Raw genomic sequence first — 14531 nt, forward strand, 5'->3', positions numbered from 1 at the left:
ACATTGAATCCTGACATAAAAAATATGGCTGAATAACTATGCTGGTATATAGATTTAGAAATTAAAGTGCACAAATTGTCAGTTTTAGTTGATGCAGTAAAATAATTTTGTTGTACATGTCAGCATGAGGTATAAAACTACTAAAATTTTGTTACGTATCAAAATTTTGAATAAAAGGAGGAAATGAAGGCACCCTAAATTTATGCGAACAAAAATTTGAAAAAATTTGCTAATTTAGTATGCTGGTATATAGATTTATGAATAAAAGTGCTCACAGGGTCAGTTTTGGTCAACACGGTCAAATAATTTTGTTGCACAAGTCAGCAAGTGGTATCAAAACTACTGAAATTTTGTTACGTATCAATATTTTGAATAAAAGGAGGACATATGCTGTCACCCTAAATTTATGCAAACAAAAAATTGTTGTTATTGTATAGCAATATTGCTGTCCATTGTAATATACATTGAATCCTGACATTACAAATATGGCTGATTTACTATGCTGGTATATAGATTTACAAATTAAAGTGCACATATGGTCAGTTTTAGTTGATGCAGTCAAATAATTTTGTTGTACAAGTCAGTATGAGGTATCAAAACTACTGAAATTTTGTTACGTATCAAAATTTTGAATAAAAGGCGGATATGCTGGAACCCTAAATTTATGCGAACAAAAATTTGAAAAAATATGGCTGATTTACTATGCAGGTATATAGATTTATAAAAAAAAAGTGCACACATGGTCAGTTTTGGTCAACACGGTCAAATAATTTTGTTGCACAAGTCAGCAAGAGGTATCAAAACTACTGAAATTTTGTTACGTATCAATATTTTGAATAAAAGGAGGACATATACTGGCACCCTAAATTGATGCAAACAAAAAATTGTTGTTATTGTATAGCAATATTGCTGTCCATTGTAATATACATTGAATCCTGACATAAAAAATATGGCTGAATAACTATGCTGGTATATAGATTTAGAAATTAAAGTGCACAAATTGTCAGTTTTAGTTGATGCAGTAAAATAATTTTGTTGTACATGTCAGCATGAGGTATAAAACTACTAAAATTTTGTTACGTATCAAAATTTTGAATAAAAGGAGGAAATGAAGGCACCCTAAATTTATGCGAACAAAAATTTGAAAAAATTTGCTAATTTAGTATGCTGGTATATAGATTTATGAATAAAAGTGCTCACAGGGTCAGTTTTGGTCAACACGGTCAAATAATTTTGTTGCACAAGTCAGCAAGTGGTATCAAAACTACTGAAATTTTGTTACGTATCAATATTTTGGATAAAAGGAGGACATATGCTGGCACTCTAAATTTATGCAAACAAAAAATTGTTGTTATTGTATAGCAATATTGTTGTCCATTGTAATATACAATGTACATTGAATCCTGACATAACAAATATGGCTGATTTACTATGATGGTATATAGATTTACAAATCAAAGTGCACATATGGTCAGTTTTAGTTGATGCAGTCAAATAATTTTGTTGTACAAGTCAATATGAGGTATCAAAACTACTGAAATTTTGTTACGTATCAAAATTTTGAATAAAAGGAGGACATGCTGGCACCCTAAATTTATGCGAACAAAAATTTGAAAAAATATGGCTGATTAACTATGCAGGTATATAGATTTATAAAAAAAAGTGCACACATGGTCAGTTTTGGTCAACACGGTCAAATAATTTTGTTGCACAAGTCAGCAAGAGGTATCAAAACTACTGAAATTTTGTTACGTATCAATATTTTGAATAAAAGGAGGACATATGCTGTCACCCTAAATTTATGCAAACAAAAAATTGTTGTTATTGTATAGCAATATTGCTGTCCATTGTAATATACATTGAATCCTGACATTACAAATATGGCTGATTTACTATGCTGGTATATAGATTTACAAATTAAAGTGCACATATGGTCAGTTTTAGTTGATGCAGTCAAATAATTTTGTTGTACAAGTCAGTATGAGGTATCAAAACTACTGAAATTTTGTTACGTATCAAAATTTTGAATAAAAGGCGGATATGCTGGAACCCTAAATTTATGCGAACAAAAATTTGAAAAAATATGGCTGATTTACTATGCAGGTATATAGATTTATAAAAAAAAAGTGCACACATGGTCAGTTTTGGTCAACACGGTCAAATAATTTTGTTGCACAAGTCAGCAAGAGGTATCAAAACTACTGAAATGTTGTTACGTATCAATATTTTGAATAAAAGGAGGACATATGCTGGCACCCTAAATTGATGCAAACAAAAAATTGTTGTTATTGTATAGCAATATTGCTGTCCATTGTAATATACATTGAATCCTGACATAACAAATATGGCTGATTTACTATGCTGATATATAAATTTACAAATTAAAGTGCACATATGGTCAGTTTTAGTTGATGCAGTCAAATAATTTTGTTGTTCAAGTCAGTATGAGGTATCAAAACTACTGAAATTTTGTTACGTATCAATACGTGGCACACTAAATTTATGCGAACAAAAATTTGTAGTCATGTGTTAAAATGATGCTTTCCTCTAAAATACGTCCTTTCATAGATATACATATAAATAAAGTGCAAATATGGTTGAATTTGATAGGTATTGGAATATATATTCAGTGCCCGTTATCATTGTAACCAAGATCGTTTTTTATTTATAGATTGGCAGATTACAGATAAATTTGTGTTTCAAGCAACGTTTTATGCGAACTTTATTTTCAAATATTTGTATTAAATCCTGTTTATATAACGGAAGTATTAGTTTTAATTTATTTTCGATGTTTATACTACGAAACAAAGATATTAAAAAATATTTTTAAAAAATCGATGTAGAGCAGTCCTGGTTACAAGTTAACTTAGTGTTGAGCAGACCAGTCAAAAGTTAACTTGGGAACAGGTCTGGTTTCGATCGGATTTGTCAAAGCAAAAGTTAACTTTGTGGCAGGACTGGTCTCGAAGTTAACTTATGTTAACTTTATGGCAGGACTGGTTTCGAAGTTAACTTATGTTAACTTTACGGCAGGACTGTTCGAAGTTAACTTATATCAATAGCGGACCTGTTTCGAAGTTAACTTTTTGGCAGACATAAAAACAGTCCTAGGACCAAGTCCGCTTTTCAAGTTAACTAGATTTTGGTCCTAGGACTGGTCAGAGCAGTCCTAAATTTGGTCACAGGTTAACTTTGACCAGTCCAAATGACTGGTTATCAAGTTAACTTGCTGTACAGGTTAGGACTGCACTCATCTGTACGTTTCATTTTCATTAATTATTTTATAAATGACAAAATCTAAAATGCATATTTAATTTCATATCTCAAACACAATAAATTTGTAAAATTTGTAAAAACTAACATAATTGACATATATATATAACTATGACTTACAAATATAGAGTACTAATAATAAGACATGATTTATAATTCTACAAAACGGAGTACCAATATTAAATATGATCTATTAATCTACAAAAATGGAGCAATGAATCGGATTAAAGCCTCGTGTCAAAAAAGACTAACACTGCACCGTTTTAAGAAGGAAGATCATTAAGATGATTTAAATTGCTTTCATCAACATTGAAAAAAGTCTAGTTAGTAGAAAATGGTGTATAATGTTGTAGATAGATTAATAGGTTATTATGAATAAAAAAGTATGTTTTAGGTCAATGAAACATCCTGTACGAAGTGTGACGCCCGTATATGACACGGAAACCAGAGGTTAAAATCATACTTTATCCTGGCGTCATTGCAGTGTTTACAAAATGCATGTCCAGGCGTCAACCAGGCGTAAACTGGGCGTAAATCAGGCGTAACTGAGGCGTAAACCAGGCGTAAAGTTAGGCGTAATATTTAAATGAGTACGCCTGGTTCACAAAAAACTTAGGCGTAATATGCAAATGAGTACGCCTGGTCAATAAATAGACCAGGCGTAATATCCTTACATAATACTACACTTATTTTATATCAGTGTATTACCCTAGCTGTGTACTTTTGTGTAATTGAAACAAACTTCTGTACTGTTGCTTTTATTTCTTACTGTTGGACAAAAAACTTGAAATATTAACCATTGAAGAAGCTAATATAGAAATGAATACATTTTAGACAGACACTGGCTCAAATAAGTTTAAGTTTAAATAAGAATTGTGACAATTAAATATTTTTTGAAATAAAAGTAGCATTTTAACTAAGTTGTTTTTGAAAATTATTGTCTTTTGAACTAAAATTAAAAGATTTTAATGGTATTATCCATGGATAAAGGTTTTGGGATTTCAAAATTTCTGATAGAACATAATACTTAATAACTTAGTTATACTCACATTATTATTATTTACCATGTATTACTACTTTCCTTTTATTTTACAATTTTCATTATTTATTTGATTCAGTATTTCCAATTTCAAATTCTTCCCAAAATCACAAAACAAGCTAATCATCCCTGAATATATGAAGCTGCCATAAGTCCAACTCTTGCAAACTAAAACCAAAGAGCCAAATTTTAAAAAAATCCCATGATCCTTTAAACAAAGCATTATGGATATTTCTATTTACGCCATATCAATAGTTTAGAAAATTTACGCCTTGCTTATTTTAATTTTCGCCAGGTTGACTGCTTTTTTCTACGCCCGTAAGGACTACAAATTTACATTTCCTGCTCCCTTACGCCTGAATCTAGACACGTAACTACCACTTACGCCTGGTTTACGCCTATTTCCCGGCGTATTACGACTTATAATTTCGTACGGGAGCAGCCATATCAAATTAACCAAAAAATAATTCTTCAGTGACAGATGCCTTTACAATATGACAGGCTCTAAATTGTCAAAGAAAATTGTGAATAAATTCAACAGGAACAATCCAATATCTACCATAAAATATTTGTAGTTGTTTGCTTAATGTCAGGAGGCAAATAGTGTATGCACATTCAGGACTAGATCAAATTAAAAATGAATCTGTTGGATAATTTTTGAAAGATAAGTGGACAAGGATGAATGAACCATAACCATCAGCTGCAATGACCCATTATTTTAGCATGTGTTTTGCTGTTGGATGGAAGAAGTTCAGTATATGTCTTTACTCCAAAACAATCATTGGGCACATGCATTTAGGTTACTGCATAAAATGTTGTATAAAATGAATGTAAATTTGTAAACGACCAATGTTTAATAATTATAATGTTTTGTCTATGCTCATAAATATCTCACATATCATAACTATACATATTTAACTTATCAATGCATTTGGATTTGTAGAATAACAAACTGTTTTGTATGATATTTGCTTCTAATTATGTCCAACCATTGAAGTATTAACGTCAATATAATACTTCCAAGGTCCAACATATTTTGAATAATGTTATATCCTGTACGAAATGCGACGCCTGTATCACACGGAAACACTGGGTCATAACTAAACCAGGCTTCGTTATTATCTACCAGGTGTAAAACAATCGTAAATGAGACAGACACCATAACCAAACCAGGCTTCGTTGTTATCTACCGGGTGTAAAACAAGCGTAAAGGAGACAGACACCATAACCAAACCAGGTTTTGTTGTTATCTACCAGGTGTAAAACAAGCGTAAATAAGACAGACACCATAACCAAACCAGGCTTCGTTGTTATCTACCAGGTGTAAAACAAGCGTAAAGGAGACAGACACCATAACCAAACCAGGTTTCGTTGTTATCTACCAGGTGTAAAACAAGCGTAAAGGAGACAGACACCATAACCAAACCAGGCTTCGTTGTTATCTACCAGTTGTTAAACAAGCGTAAATGAGACAGACACCATAACCAAATCAGGTTTCGTTGTTATCTACCAGGTGTAAAACAATCGTAAATGAGACAGACACCATAACCAAACCAGGCTTCGTTGTTATCTACCAGGTGTAAAACAAGCGTAAATAAGACAGACACCATAACCAAACCAGGCTTCGTTGTTATCTACCAGGTGTAAAACAATCGTAAATGAGACAGACACCATAACCAAACCAGGTTTCGTTGTTATCTACCAGGTGTAAAACAATCGTAAATGAGACAGACACCATAACCAAACCAGGCTTCGTTGTTATCTACCAGGTGTAAAACAAGCGTAAATAAGACAGACACCATAACCAAACCAGGCTTCGTTGTTATCTACCAGGGGCCGGTTGTTCAACTTGTCGTTAAGTCTAACGCTGTCGTTAAAATATGCTAACGCTTCGTTAAAATTTAACGTATGGTTAATCCTGTTGTTCAACTCTACGTTAGATTTAACGCAACGTTAAACTGTCGATAACTTCTATAAAATCTAACGCTGCTATAGACCTTCGTTAAATACTTAACGAAGCATTTTAATTGATAAAATGGCTGCTCTGTTAATGGTACCTAGGCAAAGAAAAGAGAGAATCTTCAGAGGAATGGTTTCACATCTAAACAATTTGACTGACAATGAAATGAGGATAAGATATAGGTTTGGAAGAGACTCTATAGCCTACATATGTAATATTGTGGGAGATAAATTGAGAAGATCTACAGCAAAGGAAACTGCTCTAACAGTGGAGCAACAAGTATGCATAGCCTTGAGGTTTTATGCCTCTGGGTCATTTTTACAAGTAATTGGAGATACAATGGGCTACGACAAAGCAACTGTATCTAGAGCAGTGAATGATGTTACCAATGCTTTACTTGATGTGAAAGACAACTTCATCCAGTGGCCAAAAGACATCAATTCTAAAAACAGGATGAAGTGTGGTTTCCACAGACAAATGAACTTCCCAAATGTTTTGGGATGCATTGATTGCACACACATCAAGATACAAGGGCCATCAGAGGACGAGGCAGCTTTTGTCAACAGAAAGGGGTTCCATAGTGTGAACGTGCAGGCTGTGTGTGATTACGAAGGTACTTATTTAATTTGTTAATCTTATGTGTCTGATCTCCTCTTCGTCTGTTTATTTGTTTACCTTTGTTATTATCTCCCTTAACGAGTTCTGTGCCATAGGGCCAATTTATTGGCCTCGGTAATATCTGAAAAATGCCACAAGGCCAATATTTTGGCCCTTAATTGGTAAAAATATCTATCATTATTTTTTAACAAATACGACGTTTTGTCTTTAAAAAATGTAAAAAATACGTTGATTTAATAATTACAGTTAAATTTAAATAATTTAACGGTTTTATTTCGTATACTGTGAACAGTAGTTTGACGTTGACGTTTATTACGTCACTTTCACAACAACAACAACAACAGGTACCCGCGCTGAAACAAACAAAACGTTAGAACTTAGAGTACTGTCACATCTTGACAATTGTAGTCATATGAAACTTCAAATTTAAAAGAAAAGTTGATAACAGACTTAAATACTATAGGTTTTATTGTAAAACAAGTGTAAGAAAAATTAATCCGTAATACTATCATAATCTTCGTACGTGTACTGCTATCAAATAATTATCTATATGTTATAAAATCATGAAACGAAAAGTAGGGATTATCGGGCAAAAATTGAAAAATGAAGAGTAACGAATTACTACTTGTTAGGACTGCGCACATTGCAAGTGCAAGGGAGAATCCGTGACGAACGAATGTAAACAAACGTATACATACGTAAATAATAAAAAGATTTTGAAGGAACAAATTAAATACACCAAATCATTTAGCAATATGTTAAAAGGAAAAAAGTTTGATAGAAAATGTTTTAAAAAAATATGGCTTTATCAATTCATTTATTTTTCATATGCTCCACGTGGTATGTGTTGATTGTTTATCAATGCCATAAACCAGTAAACTTCGGCAACACACCCGAAAGTAACTTGCAATCAACAAGCAATGAATGAAATATTATTTGTCGACAATACGCTATAGATTTGTAATGAATGTCGTTCATACTTGAATTATTTCTTTATATACATGTAGCATTCATTAGTTCAATAATTTTAATAACCTGTTATTGCAATACACTCGTTTCATGTAAAATTCAACATCAAGTCTAAAAAATACACTGATACGATTTATAGCATTATTTTTTTTTTCAATTGGAATGTTTATTGCATACTTATAAAAATGTCTGACCAGCATTTACAATTGCAAGTAATTCTATTAGCATTTTCTGTGCATTTGCAAAATTGACATTTTCCCAAATACCATTAACATTGTGAAATAGGAAAACTACGGAAAAATGCACGAATATGAAAGTCGACCAAGAATTTATGACGTCAAATGGAGAGTTGCGTAATACTGCAAATATGGCAAATATGGCAACTCATTGGTTCCGTTTTTTTTTCCGCCGGAAGAAATTCAAAGTGCTGAAGACCCCGAATTTACTGTCGAAAGTGGTGTAAAGAATATGCCTGCAATAGCATATTTTATGCTCATGTTTACAACTTATCTTATGAAGAAGGTAGTTCTTGAAACAAACAAGTAAAAATATTCGCTCTTTTTGCAGTTCTGTTTTCATGAAACTGATACAATGTTATTGATAGAGTGTATCTATTTTGTCATACTAAAAAAATGGAGGTAATTGAGTTGGCTCATGGCTTTGATTATCCTATATATATATATGTAGATATCAGTATAAATTGAATAGAAACAGTTTAGTAAAGCTTCCGTCTGCATGTGAATTTCCTAAAATCTTATCTAATGATTCTTTCACCTCAACTTCACAAATTCCAACCAAAAAAATAATAAAGAAATATAAGCTCAATTTCCCGATGATCAAAAGAACTAATGTAGTCAATGTACAACCTTTAGAAGAAGTGGAGTGAAAAGTCTAGAGGAACTATCATAGTAAATACAACCAAAGGCATTATTGAAAAATGTTTCAGTATGTCAATATGATAAGTTAATGAAGTGAGGTTTACTTTTTTTTTTTTTATCATGAACGTTAACTGTAAGTGTATGATAAAGATCGTGTGTTTCTACTCTTTGTTTGCGACTGAACACAATTAAGGATCGTTGAAGTCCAATTCTTATCTTGCTGCCGAAAATGATGTTATACTATAAACATCTCAGAAATTCAATATTTCTTTTTGAATAAACAAAAGCCATTTATTTGAATGCAACAACATATTCCCGTTTTTTTTTCATTTCTTAATTGGATTAGTGAGAAACTCCTTTATATTTTAAAACATTAAGTATGAATTATTTATAGATACCTACGAATCCCGCTCCAAGTAGAATAAAACAACACAAAAACACCAAACACATATTTACCAAAAAATCATCAAAATCTTGGCAAAATGTTTTTAATTTCATGAACATAACATTAACGGACCGGAATGTTAACAGACAATTGCAAATTATGATGCGGTTAGCAGAATTATTACCTCTGAATATCTAACTTCGGATATTTTTTTTCTCGCGGTATTACAAAACGTACCACTTATGACCCATCGGTAAAGTTTAAGCCGATTCTTGATTCGTTTAACATGCGATCTAAATATCTGTATACACCTGAAAGAAACCTAACGATTGATTGACCAGTCTTTGGTTGGAACACGTGCACGCTCAGTAATGACACAATATATACCATCAAAAAGCCTCAAATTTGGCATTAAATTTTGGATGCTGGTTGAATATATTTCCGGTTATCTCATTTATAGTACTGTTTACAGAGGCCGTAACTTTGATCATGTGCCTGATGGGGAACTTCAAAGAAGTTAAAAGTCTTCTGATTGCTAGTTGTTTATTTAATAAAAGATACCAAGTGCTTTGCGATAGTTTTTTTTTCTTCTAGTCTATCACTAGCATTAAAACTGCTTGTAAGAAGGACATTTATGACTGGAACTTTGAGAAGTAACATGCTCCAAAGAATTAAAAAAAAAACATGAATAACGTCCGGATGACTCTGTATTTATGAGAAGACGAGAAACATTGCTTTCAATGTACATACAGACAAAACGAACGGAAACAAGTTTGCTTAGTGTCCAAATTTGCAAACCAGGAGTTTCACCACATGGCAAACCAACCGCTATAGAAAGTTTTAGCAAAACTATGGGAGAATTCGATCGGAATGATATGTTCACAGCCTTCTACAAAGATGAAAAGATGTGGAAGAAATTTATTGTTAACCTAGTAATCTTTTTCTAAGATTTATGATAAATTTGTACATGTTTTATAAAAAAAAAATCAATTAACCCTCGTCCACTATGACGCCTCCAGTTTGTTCATGAGCTAGTTAAATGTGTTATTAGTTGTCGAGAAACTGGCCCCCTAAAAAATGCAATTAACTTTATCAAATAACACTTTTTTTAAATTTAATGTAAGATTTCCCGCGGAAGGTCGGTGGTTCTATAAATTAGGCACTCTGACTTTCCTCCAACCAAAAAAAAATAAATTGCAAGACGAAGAATGAATAGAACGAAACTATGCAATGTCTTATAATCGGGGAACGAAATTCTAATTTACGGCGAATTCAAAGCATTATATTAATTTTACATCTATATAAGTGCGTTTTATCAGCTGTTGCATAATGTAATTATATCACGAGTGAAAATGAAGACCACAGTTAAGAAAAAAGTACAAAACAAGAAATTAAAAATAAACTAAAGAAGACAAGATAGTTCATAGTTCATAATTATCTCATTCTAGTAGAATTTTACATTTCTTTGAATTTCAACCGGATTTTTCATAAATTTACTACGTGTATATCCTTTTTTTCTTGTGTTTTTTATTAGCTTACAATCATGTAAAAAAAAAAACACGTAAGCATTGATATATAAACCAACTAATAAAAAATAAAACGAGATGTGGTAAACATGTCAAAGATGAATAAAAGTAGATGTGGTAAATACGTCAATGATAAATAAAAGGAGATGTGGTAAATACGTCAGTGATGAATAGAAGGAGATGTGGTAAATACGTCAATGATGAATAAAAGGAGATGTGGTAAATACTTCAATGTTGAATAAAAGCAGATGTGGTAAACACGTCAAAGATGAATAAAAGGAGATGTGGTAAATGCGTTAATGATGAGTAAAAGGGGATGTGGTAAACACGTCAAAGATGACATAAAGGAGATGTGGTAAATACGTAAATGGTGAATAGAAGGAGATGTGGTAAATACGTCAATGAATAAAAGGAGATGTGGTAAATAAGTTAAATTGAATGATGAATAAAAGGAGATCTAGTAAATTTATACTCCAATGATGAATAAAAGGAGATTTGGTTAATACGTCAATGATGAATAGAAGGAGATGTGGTAAATACGTCAATGATAAATAAAAGGAGATGTGGTAAATACGTCAGTGATAAATAAAAGGAGATGTGGTAAATACGTCAGTGATGACTAGACGGAGATGTGGAAAATAAGTCAATGATGAATAAAAGAAGATGTGGTAAATAAGTCAATGATAAATAAAATGAGATGTGGTAAATACGTCAATGATGAAGAAAAGGAGATGTGGTAAATACGTCAATGATGAATAAAAGAAGATGTGGTAAATTTATACGTCAATGATGAATAAAAGTAGATGTTGTAAATACGTCCATGAAAGGACAATCAAATGGTTAGACACCTTGCCCATTATTCTGTCATATTTTTTTTTGAAACTATCAACTTTTCTAACTTGCATTGTTTTGTTAGTTTACTGTTGTTTTTTGCAATATTTTCTTTTTCTTTTTATGCTCCAATATTCAACTAATTTCTATATTACTAATGATTATTGCTCCTCCCTCTAAAGATACGCAACGATCCACAATCGCCACAGCGTGCAATGAATAAATAGTATGTGTCCTATTTAGCAAAGGTGCGCATCCAACATGACCAACAATCAATGAATAAGATGCAAGACATTGAAGCAGAAATTCAAAATGTTAATAAAAATTTGGAAAAAAAAGTTAACATGTTACAAGGAAAAACACAAAGCATCAGTGATAAAATAAAACTGTATGAAGTGGAAACAATTAAATTACAAAAAAGCTTTATGCCGGAGGAAAATCTAGGTAACCAATGTACCCCAATGTTAGATGAAGATCAAACAATTCCAAAAACAATCTGTGAAACAATATTACAAGAACATTCACATGAAATAGAACAGTCAATAAATGCTGATATAAATGAAGAACCACAAAATCCTGTTTATGATACCCAACCAAAACTGCCATTATCAGGAAGTAGGGTTTTAATTGCCGGAAGTTCAGTCCTAAAAGGAATTGACCCATCTAAATTAAAAGATTATATAGATGTCCATGTTCACAGAGGAGCAAATGTACTAGATTTATACGAAGACATAAGAAATATGGATCTGAGTACATACAATACAATTATAATTCATGTAGGTGGCAATGATGCAAGTAGCAAAATGAATGTACAACAATTTGTGGACATTTTTCAAGAAATCATTAACTTTGTAAGATGTCAAAACTGTCGAGCAATTGTATCTGGAATATTACCAAGGATACAATGTGATGTCACTGAGTATAACACAATCCTAAAACAAATGTGCCATTATAATGATGTCAAATTCATATCAAATTATGAATCTTTTGTCTACAAAGATGATCATATAGCTAAATCATTTTACACCACAGATGGCATTCATCTAAATAGATATGGAACAATAAAGTTGTTGGCAAATGTTAATAAAGTAATTAAAGTATTCAAGGGAAAACAAATACAGCATCATTTGAACCAACAAAACAGAAATAGATATCAAAGTTCCAGTCACCAATATTACGCAAACAACTTCAGAAGGAGCCCTACAAAACAAAGATATCAACCTAGGAGCAACATGATTACAACAGACAGAAGAAATTTCAACCATTCAGGAATCAACCCCAGAAACGTAAAGGACAGGAATGATCTCAATATGAACTCTCGTGACTCGTGGGAAAACAATAATGAGCTAAATAGACAAAATGTAGACAGAGCACCATTTTTTAACTATCATTCACCAAACTCTGTACGTAAGTCAGATTATGTTCATAGGTAGCATTTAGCTTGTTCTAGTTTTTCAAACAGATATAATATTTTAAATCTGTTATGTGATAAATGTAGTAGTATACAATGTTCATGTAATATAAAAGACATTAATAATACAAACAACAGTAATAATAATAATTGGAGAAAATCTCAAAAGAGACATAGAAAGAGTCAAAATAAAACACCTAGTTCTGTAAATAAAAGTAGAAATAATGAAGCAAGTTGGTTGTTTAAAAAAGGGTTTAAACTAGGTTGTTTAAATATTCAACATTTACAACCAAAAATTGAAGAAATAAAATTTCTATTAAAATATGAACAATTATTTGATATATTTGGTATGGTAGAAACATTTTTAAATGATGAAATTGGTACCGAAACATTACAAATTGAAGGTTACAAAATAGAAAGAAAAGATAGAAACGCTATTAATTATGGCGGATGTGTGATTGCGTACATACGAAATAGTGTATGTCATCAGAGAAGAATCGATTTAGAAATAAGTAGTATTGAATCTTTATGGATTGAAATTAAATTTCCAAACACAAACTCTATTTTAATAGGCATTTTTTATCGTCCACCGAGTTCATTTCAATCTTGGATTGATTCAGCTGAAAAAGAAATAGATAAAGCGTCTGCAGAAAATAAAGAAATTATACTCTTAGGAGATTTTAATATAAACTTTTCACATATAAATCATACAGTTGTCGGAAATCAAAAATGGAAGGACTGTATTAATTTGTATGGTTTACAACAAATTGTACATAAACCGACACGAGTAACAGATAAATGTGCAACTACCATAGACCATATATATACGACCGATGTAGACCATATTATAGAAGTAAAGGTGCCTAGTTATGCTGTCAGTGATCATTATCCTGTTTGCGTAACAAGAAAACTTAACCCCAAAATAACAAAAATGGAGCATTTGTCCATAGAATATAGATCATTCAAACAATTTGATAAAAATAAATTTATTGAAAATTTAACAAATACTCCTTTTTATCTCATTGAATCGATTGGAGATGTTGATGAAGCAGCTAATTATTGGTATAATGTATTTCTGAGCACCCTAGACAAACATGCTCCTAAGAAAATTAAAAGGGTGAAAAATACCCAACAACCAGAGTGGTGGACTTCTGATATAAATAGCGCTAGACACCAAAGAGATTATTTTCAAAGAATTGGTGATATATATAATTATAAAATTTGGCGTAATAAGGTTACATTTTTAATAGAACAGGCAAAGAAAAAATATTTCCAAAATGCTATTTCAAATTGTAAAGATAGTAAAACTATTTGGAAGTATGTCAAAAGTCTAAATCCTAAAAAAGTACATAATAATATCACGCATTTAGAATATAAAAATAGTGTAATTCAAAATGATGTTGATATAGCAAATACATTTAATGTGCATTTCACAAATATTGCTGAAAGTATAGTTGATGACAAGTTATGTAATAATGATGATGGTGCCAGATTTGATGCACTCAATAAATTTGTAAAATCAAAGTTACAAACGGGTAGTGAAAAATTCATTATACCAGAAATGAGTATTTTAGATGTAAACATGTATTTAAAAAAACTTGACAAGTCTAAAGCAACTGGTTTAGATGATGTCGGACCAAA

The 14531-nt window shown here is 31.5% G+C and overlaps 1 protein-coding gene across 1 annotated transcript; it reads left to right on the forward strand.

The window, feature by feature from the left end:
- Positions 1-6347: 6347 nt before the first annotated feature.
- Positions 6348-6905, forward strand: LOC139518619 (putative nuclease HARBI1). The gene has a single exon (XM_071310094.1). The coding sequence runs from the start codon at positions 6348-6350 to the stop codon at positions 6903-6905; it is 558 nt and encodes a 185-aa protein (XP_071166195.1).
- The last annotated feature ends 7626 nt before the right edge of the window (positions 6906-14531 follow it).

Source organism: Mytilus edulis, chromosome 4 (assembly GCF_963676685.1).
Source record: "Mytilus edulis chromosome 4, xbMytEdul2.2, whole genome shotgun sequence".
Lineage (NCBI taxonomy): Eukaryota > Metazoa > Mollusca > Bivalvia > Mytilida > Mytilidae > Mytilus > Mytilus edulis.

Coding starts and splice junctions, on each gene's coding strand:
- LOC139518619 (XM_071310094.1), top strand. CDS start 6,348: ATGGCTGCTCTGTTAATGGTACCTAGGCAAAGAAAAGAGAGAATCTTC.